We start from the raw sequence: 18,085 nt of genomic DNA on the forward strand, positions 1-18,085 counted from the left end.
GATCCAGAAGACGAACATTGACACCCTCCACAAAGAGGGTAAGTCACAAAAGGTCATTACTGAAAGGTGTGGCTGTTTACAGAGTGTTGTATCAAAGCATATTAAATGCAAAGTTGACTGGAAGGAAGAATTTGGGTAGGAAAAGGTGCACAAGCAACAGGGATGACCACAAGCTTGAGAATACAGTCAAGCAAAGCCGATTCAAACACTTGGGAGAGCTTCACAAGGAGAGAACTGAAGCTGGAGTCAGTGCATCAAGAGTCACCACGCTCAGACGTCTTCAGGAAAAGGGCTACCAAGCCACTTCTGAACCAGAGACAATGTCAGAAGCATCTTACCTGGGCTGTGGAGAAAAAGAACTGGATTGTTGCTCAGTGGTCCAAAGTCCTCTTTTCAGATGAAAGTAAATTTTACATTTCATTTGGAAATCAAGGTCCCAGAGTCTGAAGGAAGAGTGGAGAGGCACATAATCCATGTTGCTTGAAGTCCAGTGTGAAGTTTCCACAGTCAGTGATAATTTGGGCTGCCATGTCATCTGCTGGTGTTGGTCCACTGTGTTTTCTGATGTCCACAGTCAACGCAGCCATCTACCAGGAAATTTTACAGCACTTCATGCTTCCTTCTGTTGACAAGCTTTATGGAGATGCTGATTTCATTTTCCAGCAGGACTTGGCACCTGCCCACACTGCCAAAGGTACCAAAAGCTGGTTCAATGACCATGGTGTTGGTGTGCTTGATTGGTCAGCAAACTCGCCTGACCTGAACCCCATAGAGAATCTATGGGGTATTGTCAAGAGGAAGATGAGAGACACCAGACCCAACAATGCAGATGAGCTGAAGGCCACTATCAGAGTAACCTGGGCTCTCATAACACCCGAGCAGTGCCACAGACTGATCGACTCCATGCCACCCCGCATTGCTGCAGTAATTCAGGCAAAAGGAGCCCCAACTAAGTATTGAGTGCTGTACATGCTCATACTTTTCATTTTCATACTTTTCAGTTGGCCAAGATTTCTAAAAATCCTTTCTTTGTATTGGTCTTAAGTAATATTCTAATATTTTGAGATACTGATTTTTGACTTTCATGAGCTGTAAACTCTAATCATCAAAATTAAAAGAAATAAACATTTTAAATATATCAGTCTGTGTGTAATGAATGAATATAATATACAAGTTTCACTTTTTGAATGGAATTAGTGAAATAAATGAACTTTTTGATGATATTCTAATTATATGACCAGCACCTGTATATATATCAAATGAAAACTCTTAATGAGCTCTTTCTACTAGCAAACGTACAAATTTTTATTATAAACAATTGAAATCAGTACACAAAGTCAGATCAAACTATGGTACATTTTTTGTTTTTGCTCTCTGTAAAGTTTATGCCTTTCTGGTTCTCACCCCTCGATGTGTGGTTTTGTTTACAGTTTCTGGTTCACTTGCAAAAAAAGGGCAGTGTGAAAGCAAACCGCACCAAACAAAAAAAAAATTGTCTGGACCAAAGCAAGTGAACTAGTGGACTTTCCTTGTGTGAATACACCCTAAGACTGTAATGAGGGTGAGGCTGAAGCCGTGTTAGAATCCATTTGCAGAAGTTTAATAGTAAAACAGTTCAACAATCCAAATCGTGAAGCAGAAATCTGAGTCAAGGTCACAGGCAAAGTAGTCAAAATCACAGTGAACAGTCCAACCAGCAAACAAGCAAAAGGATAATCCAAAAGGCAAAAATCCAGAGAAACAGGTGATAAATCAAACACTTAGCAATCAAACAAAACAATGGAAATGCACGGTAAGGTAGTAGAACTGGCAATACTTCACAAGGCCTGTTTGGCCTGGCCATGCGTAAATGGCTGCCAAACAGGAAATGATCGTAGAAGCAGGGGGAGCGGTACCAGTCAATACTTGGGCGAGGGCTCCCTCTGCTAGCATGGCATTACAGAATCCCCCCCACTAGGAGCGCCTCCTGGCGCTCGACGGGGACGTCCCCGTGGTCGGGGTGCTGGACGATCGGGTCTGGCTTGATGAAAATTTCGATGAGTGATGGATCCAGCATGTTGGGGGCGGCTACCCATGATCTCTCCTCAGGTCCATAGCCCTCCCAGTCCATCAGATATTGGAGCTGACCCCCTCGGTGCCTTGAGTCCAGCAACTCATTCACCTTGTATTCTGGTGATCCATCTATGTCCAGCGGTGGCGGTGGCTCTTGGTTCTCAGCATTGGAGTCAGCATCTGGGTGGACCGGTTTGAGGAGCGAGACATGGAAGGATGGAGAGATACGGTAATTAGTTGGAAGCTCAAGCTGGTATGTGACCTCATTAATCTGTTTGATTATTTTAAATGGGCCAAGCTTAGCTCAGCTAGGGCTGAGCTTCCTGCTCGGTAGCCGCAGTTTGAGGTCCCTCAAGAAAGCCAGACCCGTTGTCCCGGTTGGTAGGGAGGGTGTGGGTGACGTCGTCTGTTGGCCTGGAATTCTTGGGTTCTGACGGCTCTCTGTAGATGGACATGGGGCACTGTCCCACACCCTCTCACTACGTCTGATCCAGTCATCAACTGCAGGTACTGATGAGGATTCACCGGACCACGGGAACAGGGGGGTTGGTATCCCAAGACTCATTGGAAAAGGGTCATGCCAGTGGAGGAGTGTGTTAGGGAGTTTTGAGCTTACTCAGCCCATGGAAGGAATTATGCCGACCAGTTCTGTTCACGACTACAGTAAGTTCTGAGATACCTGCCATCTCCTGGTTCAATCTTTTCACTTGGCCAGTTGACTGTGGATGGTATCCTGATGTGAGGCTTATGTTGATGTCTAGTTGCTTACAGAAGGCTTTCCAGACCTGAGAGGTAAATTGGGGTCCTCTATCAGAAACAATATCCTCAGGTAAACCATAGACTCTGAAGACATGGTGGAATAGGGCTTGAGCCATTTCCATGGCTGTGGGGAGACTTTTGAGAGGGATCAAACGACAGGCTTTAGAGAAACGATCAGTGATTACTATGGTGGTGAAACCATTGGAGAAGGGCAGGTCTGTGACAAATGAGGCCAAGGACGCTGAGGAATTGGTAACGGTTGGAGGCCAGAAGGTAGTTCCTTGGGGGTCTTGGATTGAGTGCAGGTTTAACAGGACTTGACATAGGTTACCACATCTTTGGTCATTGAAGGCCACCAGAAGGAGATCTGTAATAGATGGAGAGTGTGTGAAATTCTGGGATGTCCTGAGCTTAGAGAGGTGTGAACCCATTGCATGACTCGGAGACACAAACCCTGAGGCACAAAGGGTTTATTTGGGGGACAGTTTGCGTTAGTGGTGGTTCTTGCTGATGAGCCCGTTGGATCTCTTCCATAATGTCCCAGGTTACTGGAGCAATGATAACAGATGGTGGAAGAATAGATTCAGGTGTGACATTGTCTGTGGGAGGATCGTGACGTCTGGATAGAGCATCAACCTTACTGTTCTTGCTACCAGGTCTGTAGGTAACTGGAAACTGGAAATGGGTGAAGAATAAAGACCAACGGGCTTGACGTGGATTCAGGCGTTTGGCACTCTTGATGTATTCCAGGTTTTTATGGTCGGTGATGACTTGGAATGGATGGACTGCTCCCTGAAGCCAATGTCTCCACTCTTATATTGCTGCCTTCATGGATAACAGTTGTTTATTGCCTACATCATAGTTGCGCTCAGCAGAACTCAATTTTCTTGAGAAGAATGCACAGGGGTAGAGTTTACCAGGTTGACCATGATTGTTGTGAAAGAACGGCTCCAATTCCACAATTACATTTACATGACATTTACATTTAGTCATTTTACTTGAAGAGGCAATCAGACAGAGGAAGTGCTCGCAACACCAAGTCTCAGGCATTGTTCAAATAAGTACAAACTAGCAAGGGAAGGAATAAATAAATAAAGAGAAAGAAAGTTTTTTTTTTAAAGTTTAGGATGAAGTCAAGTAGTGTCGAAAGAGATGAGTTTTTTAGATGTTGCTTGAAGATTGACAGGGATCCAGCATTCCGGATAGGGGTGGGAAGATCATTCCAATAGCCAGGAATGGTGAACGAGAATGTTCTGGAGAGTGATTTTGAGCCTCTCTGTGATGGTACCACGAGGCGTCGCTCACTAGCGGATCTCAGACTTCTGGAGGGGATGTAGATTCGTAATAGTGAGTGGAAGTAGGCGGGTGCTGAGTCTGTGGTTGTTCTATATGCAAGCATCAATGACTTGAACTTGATGCGAGCTGCAACCGGTAGCCAGATAAAGAGAGGTGTAACATGGGCTCTTTTGGGCTCGTTGAAAACCAGTTGTGCTGCTGGATTCTGAATCATTTGTAGAGGTTTGATTGTGTTTGATTGAAGTGCAGCCAGAAGAGCATTGCAGTAGTCCAGCCTAGAAAAGACAAGGGCCTGGACAAGAAGTTGTGCAGCATGCTTTGTCAGAAAGGGCCTGATCTTTCTGATGTTGTGTAGTGCAAACCTGCAAGATAGAGCAGTCTTTGCAATGTGCTCTTTGAAGGTCAGCTGGTCACTAAAGATTACACCAAGATTTCTGATCGAAGTTGATGGGGTAATTGTAGAAGTACCTAGCTGGATGGTGAAATCATGCTGTAGAGTCGGAGTGGCAGGGAAGACAAGAAGTAAGTAAGTTAGTTTATTTATAAAGCACATTTAAATTCAGCATTACACTGTTAGGGGAATAACAGTCAAAAACCCAAAAGGGACCAGGTGTTGGTTGAAATAAAGGCAAGGAGTCAAGAGATGCGTTTCATCCGAAGAAAGTTTACTGAAGAAATAGTTCGCGGTTTCAGGCAGGAGTCAGCTTCAATACTCGCGATGGAGTTCGTAGGCCGCTCTGCGTACAATTCAAAATCACCAGCAATTATACCCTGACAGAGGATGCTAATTGCGTCAATGCGTAAGTCAGCAAAATTCTGATTGGTTCCAAAACCTAGATAAACTTAGACAGTTTCCACATATGGACGTAAACGTTTCAAGCCTATCTCCAAATGATTATTGCAGACGTCAGCAATGAAGAAGAAGAAGCCACCTCAGCTCGGATCAGGATGGCGGCAGGAGACAGTCTTCTCATATAACACAGAGAATAGATGCAGACACACACACACATACACACAAAGCCCTTATCTGCATCTCAAGGTTTTCTAGCTTCTAGCGAGCATCTTATCAGTATGGTTGGTTACACACATACTATATACATCAATCTTGGAGAATAAAAATACAGGATAGAACAGGATTTTTAATATCTGTTATTCAACATCTAAATGTCACAGTTCTCTTCGTCACTCGTAGCTCATGTAGATGGCAGGTTATCCTGACCCCCTTAGCATGGCCTTGTGACCCTGAGGAAAGAATACACTCAGCATGTGTTCACACCTTTCACTCTGACCACTTCTAAAAAGGATATATGCATACTTCAATCTATACGAATATAGATGGCTCTACTTCTTAAGTTAATTATCAAACAATCTGGGAGGCTAAATACTGATCAATAACTTGACTAATAAGCACACAGAAAATATTAATAAGCAAAGGAATATATTTATATAATAATTAATAAGAGAAGGATATGGTTGATCGGCTTCCACTCCATCCTCTCCTTCAACACTGACCAAAGTGCTGAACAGAACCAATACAACAAATTCGAAAAAAATTAAATAGAATAAAATTAAAATAACAACAATAATAAAATAACAATATCAACAACAACAACAACAACCGTACACACTGGATTTATGGCATGGAAAGGCGAGAGAGTAAAAATGTGTCTTAAGTCTGGACTTGAAAATAGAAAGAGAAGAAGCACTCCTAATGTCAGGTGGCAACTGATTCCACAAACATGGAGTGGCAACTGCAAAGGCTCTGTCTCCTTTAAATTTAAGGCGTGACCGAGGAACATGTAATAGAGCTTTATTTGCCAACCTAAGGGACTTGGGCGTTGAATGCAAATTAATAAGATCCGAAATATAAGATGGGGCATGTCCATTAATAGCTTTAAAAACAATAAGTAAAATCTTAAACTGAATTCTAAAAAAGACAGGAAGCCAATGAAGGGATGCTAATACTGGCAAAATATGATCATGTTTTTTGGTGCCGGTTAACAGTCTAGTGGCCACGTTCTGAACCATCTACAGCCGTGATGTGATAAAAGCATGAATGACTATTTCCAGATCTTGAAAGGAAAGTGATGATTTAAGTCTGGAGATGATTCTCAGCTGATAATAACTGTTCTTAACAACTGAGCTAATTTGATTTTCAAGACAAAGCTCAGAGTCAAAGATAACACCTAGTTCCTCCTCGGGAACTCGAGCTGCGTCACAACGCTTTGGGAACGCCCCTGCGTGACCGGCTCTGAATCTGCTGTGTAATCTGTCCAATGGAAGGGCGCGACATCATAGGTGGGTGACGTCAGAGACCAGGAAGCATAAAAGCACGTGCGGCAAAGCCGGCGTCAGCCTTCTGTCATTCAGAACCGCGCTCTCTGTGTGTCTGTTCTATTCTGTTGTCTGCCAAAGCACTTTCACAGAAATACATAAACTGCACCCGATAAGACACTACACTGATTTGCATACATATATCATGTCTATGAGTGGCATTAAGGGCGAGGGCAAGTCACGCTTGTTCAAGCCGTGTGTGTCTCCCTGCAATCGCTTCATCACGGCTGGAGACACACACGAGCGTTGCATGGCTTGCCTGGGAGCGGAGCATGCGACGGCTGCGTTGAGTGAGGGGGCTGATTGCCCTCACTGTGAGCGCTTGCCACTGCGTACGCTCCGCTCCCGAAAATCCTTGCTTGTGGATTTTCACGAGTGAGCCCCGTGGTTCGGGTCCCGCTGCTGCCGAGTCAGAGCGCCGTCTGCACTCGTGAGGTTCACAGCTCGATCTGGACATGGAAATGGAGACGGGCGAGCCCCTATCTCTGTCCACCGCCTCCAGATCGAGCGTCTGCTCCGGGAAAGCTCGCAGAGAAAAAAAAGGCGGCTTCCTCCCGCGGAGCCGGCTCGACACTCGACCAGTCTTCCTCCGAGGAGGGGACAGATGGAGAGCGTCGATGAGCCGCCCCAATCCCTACAGTATGAGGAGCTTCTGGAGGTGTTGACTCGCGCTGTTGATAAACTTAAGATCAATTGGCCAGCCGAGCAAGAGCAGACTCGACGAACGTTTCTTGTGCGCTTAGCTGCCACCTCCGCATCGGAGTCTGCCGTTTTTTCCCGATCTGCATACTGAGGTGTGTAGATCGTGGGGAAGACCGTACTCGGCCCACCTCTTCATTCCCGCGTCTGACTATTATGGGAATGTCGCGGGTTTGAATGAGCGCGGCTTTAGGGCGATGCCAAAGGTAGAACAGATGCTCGCGAGCTATCTGTCTCCTGACGTGGCATCGTCCTTGAAGGCTCCGGCAGCGGGTCAAGCTGGTGTGTGTCTGCATACAATGTCTGTGTTACAGGCGTACCAAGCTGATCTGCCGAAAGAGCTCGATGAGCGCGAGCAGGTGAGCTCCGATGATATCGCGGAGCTCAGGAGGACCGCTGATTTGTCTCTCCGCGCCACTAAGGAGACCGCCCGTGCCATTGGGCGCTCAATGGCTGCGATGGTGGCAGCGGAGAGACATCTGTGGCTGACCCTGTCAGATATGAAAGACAAGGACAGGGTCTGCCTACTGGACACCCGCTCTCGTCTTCTGGCATGTTCGGCGACGCTGTCAACTCGGTCGTCGACAGGTTTCAGGAAGCGAGGAAGCAAGCGGCGGCGTTCCAGCGGTTCTTCCCTCACCGCTCTCGGGCTCAGGGGGCTGCTGGGTGGGAGCAGCCCTCGACGAGTACTGGCTCCTCATACAGGGATGCTGAAAAAGAGAGCGCTGCTTCTCGTGCCCCCCCACGGCGGGGCCAGAAACATCGCTACTCGTCTGGGGCTTCGAAGTCGAAGCCGGATCTGAGGTCCGTACTTACGGCTAGGAGGTCCCAGAAGAAAAAGTCCTGACACGGGGGTGCAGGACTTCGGAGGGCAGGCCCCTCTGGGGAAGAGAGGAATTACATGGTGCCCATCTCTCTCCAGTGCCTCGAGAGGCTGGTTCCCTTAGTAGATTATTTAGCAGCATGGAAACTACTGCCAAATGTATCTCAATGGGTCCTGCAGACTGTAGAAAAGGGGTATCGAATTCAGTTCGCTTTTCCACCGCCGCGCTTCAGCAGCGTGACTCCCATGCTGGTGGGCCCCGAGCAGGCTCTGGTTATGCAACAAGAAGTGCAAACCCTATTAAGGAAGGAGGCCATCGAGGTGGTCCCTCCTCACGAGAGGGAATCCGGGTTTTAAAGCCGTTATTTCATAGTTCCCAAGAAGGATGGGGGGTTGCGTCCGATCATAGATCTGCGACAACTGAACCACTCAGCCAGTCAGCTGAAGTTCAAGATGCTCATGCTGAGGCAAGTCGTGTCACAAATCAACTCTGAGGACTGGTTTGTCACGATAGATCTAAAAGATGCATACTTCCACGTATCCATCCTTCCATGTCACAGGAGGTTCCTAAGGTTCGCTTTTGGGGGCAAAGCATACCGATATCGGGTTCTTCCCTTCGGTCTAGCACTCTCACCCCGCACGTTTACAAAAGTAGTGGATGCAGCACTAGCTCCGTTGCGGCTTCAGGGCATCCGCATACTAAATTATATCGACGACTGGCTGATTCTAGCTCAGTCGGAGATGGAAGTGGCGAGACATCGAGATGTTGTCCTTGCTCGCATGAAACAGTTGGGGTTGAGACTAAACGCCAAGAAAAGTGTGCTTTCTCTGGTACAGAGGACCACTTACTTAGGCGTGGTGTGGGATTCAACTACGATGCAGGCACGAATGTCTCCTGCTCAGACCGATTCGATCCTCGCGTCAGTCAAGAGAGTGAGATAAGGCCACTCACTGTCAAGCAGTTTCAGAGATTGCTGGGTCTGATGGCAGCTGCGTCCAACATGATACATTTGACCTGCTATACATGAGACCCCTACAGTGGTGGCTCAAGACCAAGGGATTTTCCCCGAGGGGAAACCCACTTCGCACGATCAGGGTCTCTCGACGGTGTGTGCGAGCCCTAGACATGTGGAGGAAACCTTGGTTCTTAAATCAGGGCCCGGTGCTGGGAGCTCCGTGTCGCCAGTTGTCATTAGCGACGGATGCGGAGTTGGGGAGCAGTCATGAGTGAAATAAAAATATTTAGCTCTAGCTATTTTTGTTGCCTTCTGAAAGTTCACCATGGATTGTTTAAAAATTTCAAAAGAGACAGTAAGATGATCTTTTTTCCAACGCCGCTCTACCTTCCGACAAATTTGTGTAACCGAACAAGTGGAGTCATCCAGCCATGGTTGTGATTTAAATTTTGGACATTTATATTTCAGAGGAGCTATAAAATCCAGGATATCAGAGCAGGAAGAAATAAAAAGAGAAATCAGGACTTAAAGAACGTTCAGCAGCAACTGAAATTGCTTGTAGACACTTCATTACTATGAAACTTATATGAAAACTGATTTACAGTGAGAGAATTGATACAACGAGAATAAAAACCTGTAGTTTTTATATTAGCCAAAAAGCTAGATAAGTTGACATTAAATACAATTGGCTGATGATCTGAAAAGCAAGCATCTTCAATGATTATGTTATCTATGGAAAACCCATAAGACACGATAAGGTCCAGAGTATGGCCAAGTACATGTGTAGCATTTTCAATATGCTGAGTAAAGCCAAAAGAATCCAACACATGGATAAACTCAGCAACGATGGGCTTACCAGGACAACAGAAACAAATTTGTTATGAGAAACAAATTCACAAAACTCCTTTATAAAATATTTATCTGGCTTTGGGGGTCTGTAAATCAATACACATAGTAACGGAGTAGTAGCAGATTCTATCAAAACACATTGAGATTCAAAAGTAGCAAAGTTCCCAGCAGAGACAGTCCAAGATTTAAACCAGTTCCTGAAAACCATAGCCACTCCACCTCCTTTTCCAACACATCTTGGAGTGCTCCAAACTGCATCAAGAAGCTCAGTCTTTGCCAAGTTGAGCTGAAGGTGATGTTCTTTCATCCATGCCGAGATGTCCGCCAGGCAGCCTGAGATCCGTGGAGCTACCGTTGGATCATCTGGTTGAAAAGAGAGATATAGCTGTGTGTCATCAGCGTAGCAATGGTAGGAGAAGCCATATGCCTGTATGATGGGACCCAGTGATGTAGTGTATGTGGAGAAGAGGAGGCGTCCAAGAACCGATCCCTGAGGAACCCCAGTGACCAGTTGATGTGCTTTGGATACCTCTCCTCCCCAGGCCACCCTGAAAGACCTACCAGTGAGATAGGATTCAAACCAGCGAAGTGGAATCCCAGTGATGCCCAGTGATGAGAGGGTGGACAGGAGGATCTGATGATTGGCAGTGTCAAAAGCGGCAGATAGATCCAGCAGAATGAGGACTGATGATTTGGAATCGGCTTTTGCAATTCGCAGGGCTTCAGTGACCGAGAGTAGCGCAGTCTCAGTTGAATGGCCACTCCTGAAACCTGACTGTTTAGCATCCAGTTTGTTATTCTGTGAAAGAAACAATGATACCCTGTTGAATACAACTCGTTTGAGTGTTTTCGCTATGGATGGAAGGAGAGAGACAGGTCTGTAGTTTTCTATCAGAGAAGTGTTTAATGTAGGTTTTTTGAGCAGTGGGGTTACCCGAGCCTGCTTGAACACAGTGGGGAAAATGCCTGTGAGGAGGGATGTGTTGATGATGTGTGTGAGTGCCGGTAAGAGAGTAGGAGAGATTGCTTGGAGAAGGTGTGAGGGGATTGGGTCTAGAGGTCATGTTGTAGGATGGAGAAGTTTGGATACTTCCGCCTCAGTGAGGGGACAGAAGGAGAAGATGGGTGTATTAGCAGTGGATGTGGTTGGTTGGAGGTCCTGTGTGTGTGGAGCTGAGAACTGACTACTGATTTTTCTAGTTTTGTCTGTGAAAAAAGTGGCAAAGTCATCAGCTGTTATAGAAGTGGTGAAAGGGGACAGAGGAGAAAATTAAATGTTCTGAAGAGATTACGCGTGTCTGGAGCGCTGTTGATTTTGTTGTGGAAATGTGAGGATTTGGCAGTGTGGACTTCAGCAGAGAAAGATGAGAGCAAAGATTGATACCTACTCAGGTCCGATGTATCGTTTTATTTGCCCCATTTTCTCTCTGCCGCTCTGAGTTTGGTCCGATGCTCACGAAGAACAGCGGATAACCAGGGGTTAGAAGGGGCAGCCCGTGCGGACCTGGAGGAGATAGGACAAATGTCGTCTACACAAGAGGTTAAAGTAGAGCATACCATGTCAGTAGCTGTATTCACATCTCCTGCCTCCTCTCTTAAAATCAGCCAGTTCCTCAGGCCTGTCTCTGCTGATGCCTGTCAGTCCCTCCGTCAGTGCCATCTGGGTGCTCTGATCCTCCTTGTGGTTTTGTTTGTCTTGCCCACAGTATACCTGTCTGCCATTGTTTGAACTTTGCCTGTTTTATGACCACATTTTGAAATAAAGCTCTACAGATGGATCCACCCGCCTATCGAACTCTTCACTCCGTAACAGTTTCCACCTGTATTTATTAAAGGTGCTGTATGTAGGATTTTGACTCTACTAAAGCATAAAAATGCCATAATATGTTTGCAGATATTTAAGAAACATGCTAAGTTAACATACTTGTTTATCTGAAAAACAATGCTACAGTCAGTTATTCTCCTTTGAAAATTTGCATTCTGGTCCGGAATGTCTGTGTTTGTTATGGTTTGTGAAACCCGCCCACTGCCAGTTTACCCAATTGCATTTCAGCACCGCGGGTTGCCAGTTGGCGGAAAACACAGCGTATTTAATTGTCTTCATCATCATGTGCGCTCGTTCCTGTTGATGTCATTAATCTGGCAACCTGCGTGTGCGTTAAGCCTGAGGAGGAGGGGGAGGGTGAAAATAACCATCTCCAATATTTTGAATTTGGACTGCAATACCTATTTAAACCACTCGGTGTCAATCCTACATACAGCACCTTTAATTATCTCATGTGTTCATTTAAAGTGGAAATGAAGCAGTCAGTCAAGTTTACATTATTTAGGAAAATAACTTCCATTTTAATAAAAAAATATATAATAAACATGATTAATGTAACCATTTTAAAGGAAAAGGGTTGTTTTATTATAGCTTTTGGAGCAAGCGCGTCGACATTTTGCAGTACCACAGCGTGTGGCGTCACGGGGTTCGTTCGCTCCGATGGCCAATGTAGTAATATAAGCATTTCTTTACATTTTGAACACAAGCTTGTTTTGAAATGGAGCAAGATGACCTTGAAAGCACTGTTGAGTCCATAATAAGTGCCATTGTCTATGCATTTGAGTCGATACGGCCATGGGAACGAGCAGTATTAGGGGTTGGAGAGGTCATGAACCTGCTGGTTTGATGTAAAGTGCGAATCGGAAACAATACTCGTTTACGTGGATACTCCACAAGACTGTGATTCCGACGTGCTTTTGTTTGCATTTGCTGATGAGGGTGCGAAAGAAAGCTCAATTTGGTACTCACGTGCTGTCCGAGCTGAGCTGTGGCTTTTTGTGTGTGTGCGGCGCCACCGGCGTGAATAGAAATGATCTATCTATCACAACACACGAGTATCTATATCAGAAAAGGTCTATCATAGCGTGTAAGTACCGCATTGAAATCTGTTTCGTGCTGTCTCATGCTTGAATGGTTTAAAACACTTTAATATTTAAACTGACAAGGCTTAAAACACGTGAGAATGATAAACTTTATTGAGGAAGCAGCACTGGCCTGATCGTTCAGATAGGTGATTAGTTAAACACTACGTCCTGTTAACAGCAGGAAAGCTAATTGTATTTGCAGGTGAACATAATATATGATACATACAACTGGTGAACCAGTCAATGTAATGCATATGTCTGAATGGTCTGAATAACAATAAAATACAACATGAATGATACTGTATGAAGCATTGTTTGTTTACATCAAGTTGCGCCTTGCATTATGAAAACAATGTTTGGGATACCACGATCAAAACTTAGCATATAGACAGTTTGATGCTGAATATTCATCCAAATGATGGTGAAAACCAAATCATTTTTGTGTTAAAATAACATTTGTGTGTTCAAAATGTAAAGAAATGCTTATATTACTATACTGGCCATCAGAACGAACCAACCCCTTGACGTCACACACTGTGGTACTGCAAGATGGCGGTGCCCTTGCTCTAAAAGCTATAACAAAACAACCTTTTCTTTTTTAAATGGTTACATTAATCATGTTTGTTATATATTTTTTCATCGAAGTGGAAATCACTTCACTAAATAATGTAAACTTAACTGACTGCTTCACTTCCACTTTAAGCCCTGTGTTCCCCTGAGTTCCTCTGTCCTTGTATTGATTGTTAGATTTTGGTTGTGCTGCGGATTCCAGCTTTTCTCCTGTGGATACATTAAAAAGACCTTTTGTTTCCTGCTTCTTCGTCATGTGCTCCTTACAGCACCAACACACGTGACAATAACTAGGTAGGCCCCCTAATATTCGACTAACATTTATTTGATGAGAAGAGGCTTACACAATCAAAATTTTATGATCACTATTCAAGTGTTTGTGCAGAGTATGGAAACAACCAAATAAATAGATTATAATCCACAAATAAATGTAAAGAGATTTATTTAAAAAAAATAAATAAATAAATATATATATATATATATATATATATATAGACAAATAAATAAGAGATCCAGAAATAAATCTAATGTCCACAAGCCGGGACTTGAACATGGGTCGCCCAAAGCGCAACAGCGCTACGTTGCCGTTGTCACAAACTTGGCCTCTGTGGCCCTCCCCGAACACCATCACCAGAGTATTCTGATCTGCATCTCCCACAATGCTCTGTACCTGAGACTGATTGCTGCACAGGTGTTTCCCATCTCTGTGCCCTATATAAGCTGCAACCCAACGCTCACTCTTTGCAAAGTCTTGTTTGGCCCCGGCTAACACTTCTGAGCGTTTCTCCTGTTATTAGTGATCTCCTGTTTATGCCCTTGGACTGTTTACCTGACTCTGTGGTTCTCTACCACCTGCCCTTGTGATCTGATCTCTGGACTGTTCGTTACTTCTCCTGTGAGCCACTAGCCTCGACTTTAGCCTGGTAATCGTTTACGAGTTTGGATCTGTCTCTTACATCCCTTTTGTTGTTGTCTGATCTTCGCCTGTTTGACTTTGCCTTTTAATAAAAGCTGCAAATGGATCCCCATGCTTCAGACCCGTCATTACATAAGACTTTGCCACCTCAGGATCCAGCGGCTGTTTCCCAGCTCACCACCGAGGTTTCCGCCCAAGCCTCTATGCTAGCTGCACATCATCAGCAACTACAGCGTCTCACTTCACTCACGGAGGAGCTAAGCAAAACACTCCAGGCTTTGTGCAACGTTGTACCACCAGCTGCTCCGGTTCCACCAACACCACCACCGGTCGCTCAAAGCTCCAGTCAACCCATGACCAGCCCACGCCTGTCATTTCCCGAGAAATACGACGGCGCCCCCAACAAGTGTAAGGGTTTTCTCCTCCAATGCACCTTGTTCATGGACCAACAACCCCTGCTCTACCCCACCGATGACAGTCGCATCTCTTTTGTATGTTCATTGCTGACTGGGAGAGCGCTAGACTGGGCTACGGCGGTGTGGGATGGCGGTAACATGGCTTTCCCCTCCTTCAGAATCTTTATGCGACAACTTCGAGAGGTGTTTGAACATTCTGTTGATGGAAGGGAGGTTGGGGAACAACTTCTAGCCCTACGCCAGGGAAGCAGCACGGCGGCTGATTACGCACTCACCTTTCGAACTCTCGCAGCACAAACAGGCTGGGACAACGATCCACTCAAGCTGTTGTTCCGCAAGGGCCTCACGACTGAAGTCCAATCTGAATTGGCTTGCCGCGATGAGGGGAGAACACTGGAAAAATTTATCGAGCTCACCATTCGTATTGACAACCTGATGCGCTCAAGAGGCTCCTCACGTCGCTTCACTACACTGTCCTCTGCTGTCACGTTGAGAACCACTCTAGAGCCCGAGCCTATGCAGGTGGGCATGACACAACTCACTTCCGAGGAGAGAGAGCGTCGGCGCCGTGATAATCTGTGCCTATACTGCGGTCTGCCAGGCAATATGAGAATCTCCTGTCCTACAGGACCAACCTCCAGGGGGTCATCCATGGTGAGTTCTAATCCATCTACCTTGTCTACACTCGAAGTTCCGGTAACCATAATGTTTGATACTCTGGCATTAATCGACTCAGGGGGCTGCAGGTAACTTCATAGATGTTAACTTCGCTAAGACCCACTCTCTTCCTGTCATTACATGTGATTCCGGTGTGGCAGTGGCAGCGCTAGGCACGGGGCACGTTAAATTCATCACCAAGGACATCACACTGAGAACAGGCTCTCTTCACACGGAGAGCATTTGCCTTTTTGCCATTAAATCACCCCAGAAACCCATAATCCTCGGCTTGCCTTGGCTGCAGAAACACAATCCCTGTATCTCATGGTCCACAAGACAGATCGTTCAGTGGTCTGAGACATGTCACAAGCACTGTCTTTCGCCTCAGATTCACTCACCTGAGTCATCTAAACCCCTTCTCAAAGAAAGTTCAGCCATTCAGGGGTTACCAGCCGAATACCATGATTTATTTGAATCCTTCAGTAGATCCAGAGCCTCACAACTTCCTCTTCATCGCTTCAGTGATTGCGCTATTGATCTCCTCCCAGGGGCAGTACCCTCCAGAGGCAGAATTTTCCCTTTAACGCAACAGGAGTCGGAGGCCATGAAGGCTTACATAGAAGAGGAGCTATCAAAGGGCTTCATCAGACCATCCACATCACCAGCGTCAGCAGGCTTCTTCTTTGTCAAGAAAAAGGATGGAGGATTACGCCCCTGCATTGATTACCGTCATCTCAATGAAATCAGTCAAATTCCGCTATCCTCTGCCGCTAGTTCCAGCCGCCCTTGAAATGCTTCGTTCTGCCAGGTACTCTACCAAGCTTGATCTTCGCAATGCATACAATCTTATCCGTATCAGAGAGGGGGATGAGTGGAAAACCGGCTTTTCTACCACCACTGGGCACTACGAATATCTTGTTATGCCGTTCGGGATTGTCAACAGTCCATCAGTCTTTCAGTCATTTATCAATGATGTGTTCCGGGACATGTTAGGCCAGTGGGTGATTGTCTACATTGACGATATATTAATCTACTCGGACACGTTTGAATCTCATGTGCAACAGGTTAGGGCAGTACTTAAATGCCTCATCGACCATCAGTTGTATGCCAAAATGGAGAAATGGGAGTTTCATCAGACATTAACATCATTTCTGGGATACATCATCAGTGCGGATGGGGTGGCGATGGATGAGAAGGTCAACTCCGTGTTAAACTGGCCCACACCTAAAACCACTAAAGATCTGAAATGTTTCCTGGGGTTTGCCAACTTCTATAGACGCTTCATACGCAACTTCAGCACCATAACTGCACCGTTAACGCCGTTGCTTAGGGGAGGCTATCTCGCCTGGTCCACAGCAGCATCGGAGGCTTTTCAGCGACTCAAGGAGCGTTTCACCTCCGCACTGACACTTCATCACCCTGATCCTGAACTCGAATTCACGGTTGAAGTGGATGCCTCTAACACAGGCATTGGAGCCATCTTGTCTCAACGTCAGGCTAACCCCGCTAAGCTCTATCCTTGTGCCTATTACTCCAGAAAACTCAATGCTGCCGAAAGGAACTATGACGTTGGGGATCGAGAACTTCTAGCCATGAAAGCGGCCTTTGAGGAGTGGAGACATTGGCTACAGGGCGCCAAAAGACCTTTCATTGTACTCCTGGATCACAGAAACTTGGAATACATCAGGTCAGCCAAACGTCTCAACCCCTGTCAAGCAAGATGGTCACTGTTCTTTTCCCGATTCAACTTTCATGTCACTTACCGCCCTGGCTCAAAGAATGGGAAAGCTGATGCCCTCTCAAGGCAATTTGACTCCACAACATCCTCGAATGCTCCCAACATACCCACATCTCTTATCCTCGCTCCGGTACAATGGGACATCATGACCGAGATTACCGATGCACAAGCCAACAATCCCACGCCACCTGACTGCCCACCGAACTTAACTTATGTTCCTGCAAATCTTCGACAACGTATCCTACAGATGATTCACGAATCTCCCAGTTCTGGTCATCCCGGCATCACGGCCACAGTTCATATCGTTACCAACCGGTTCTGGTGGCCATCATTACAAAAGGACGTTACCACTTTCATCCAGCACTGTGCTATCTGCAATATTACCAAATCTTCTCATCAATGCCCAGCTGGTTTACTTCAACCTTTACCCATACCTCAACACCCCTGGTCTCACATCGCCATCGACTTTGTAACTGATCTTCCTCGAAATCATACCACCATACTTACAGTCATCGACCGCTTCTCTAAAGCATGCCGCCTCATTCCTCTCACCAAGCTCCCCACAGCCTTCGAAACAGCAGAGGCTTTGATGGAACAGGTATTCAGTTTTTACGGACTACCCGAGGACATAGTCTCAGACCGTGGACCACAGTTCACCTCCAGAGTCTGGTCTGCTTTCTGTCAGCAGCTTAACATAAACGTCAGCCTAACCTCCGGCTATCACCCAGAATCCAATGGCCAAGTGGAACGGCTTAATCAGGAATTAACTCGATTTCTAAGATCTCAGGGGAGCCCTCTGATCTGCCCTCTGTCAATGATTGGCTACACCGCAGCGAGGAGACCTGGAATACTGCATATGTTCATCTCCAACATGCTGTACGCCGGGTCAGAGAACAGGCTAATCGCCATCGGAGACCAGGGCCCGTATTCATGAAAAATCTTAGCGCTAAGAGTTGCTCCTAGTAGCAAAATTCTAAGAAAATTCTTAGAAATGTGGGTGTTTCCCCTTAAAATTAACGAAAAGATCCTAGTAAGGAAAAAAGTAATTCAGAAAGCATCTTAACCCTTAAAAGAGGCCTTAAGATCCAACACTGTTAGGAGTACAGACGA

At 45.8% G+C, this 18,085-nt stretch overlaps 1 protein-coding gene across 5 annotated transcripts in view; it reads left to right on the top strand.

Moving 5' to 3' along the window:
- Positions 1–18,085, top strand: part of kif6 (kinesin family member 6) — a 281,901-nt gene that overhangs the window by 18,537 nt on the left and 245,279 nt on the right. For 4 of the 5 annotated variants that reach the window (XR_009266661.1, XM_058748719.1, XM_058748721.1 and 1 more), the window contains exon 4: positions 13,426–13,542. The exons of the other annotated variant lie outside the window; for it this stretch is intronic. Coding sequence is in view for 3 of the 4 variants with exons in the window: in XM_058748719.1 (XP_058604702.1) it covers positions 13,426–13,542 (117 nt within the window). In the remaining variant the exon portion in view is untranslated. The remainder of the gene's footprint in view (positions 1–13,425; positions 13,543–18,085) is intronic. 5 annotated transcript variants of the gene reach the window in all.

Source organism: Onychostoma macrolepis, chromosome 17 (assembly GCF_012432095.1).
Source record: "Onychostoma macrolepis isolate SWU-2019 chromosome 17, ASM1243209v1, whole genome shotgun sequence".
Lineage (NCBI taxonomy): Eukaryota > Metazoa > Chordata > Actinopteri > Cypriniformes > Cyprinidae > Onychostoma > Onychostoma macrolepis.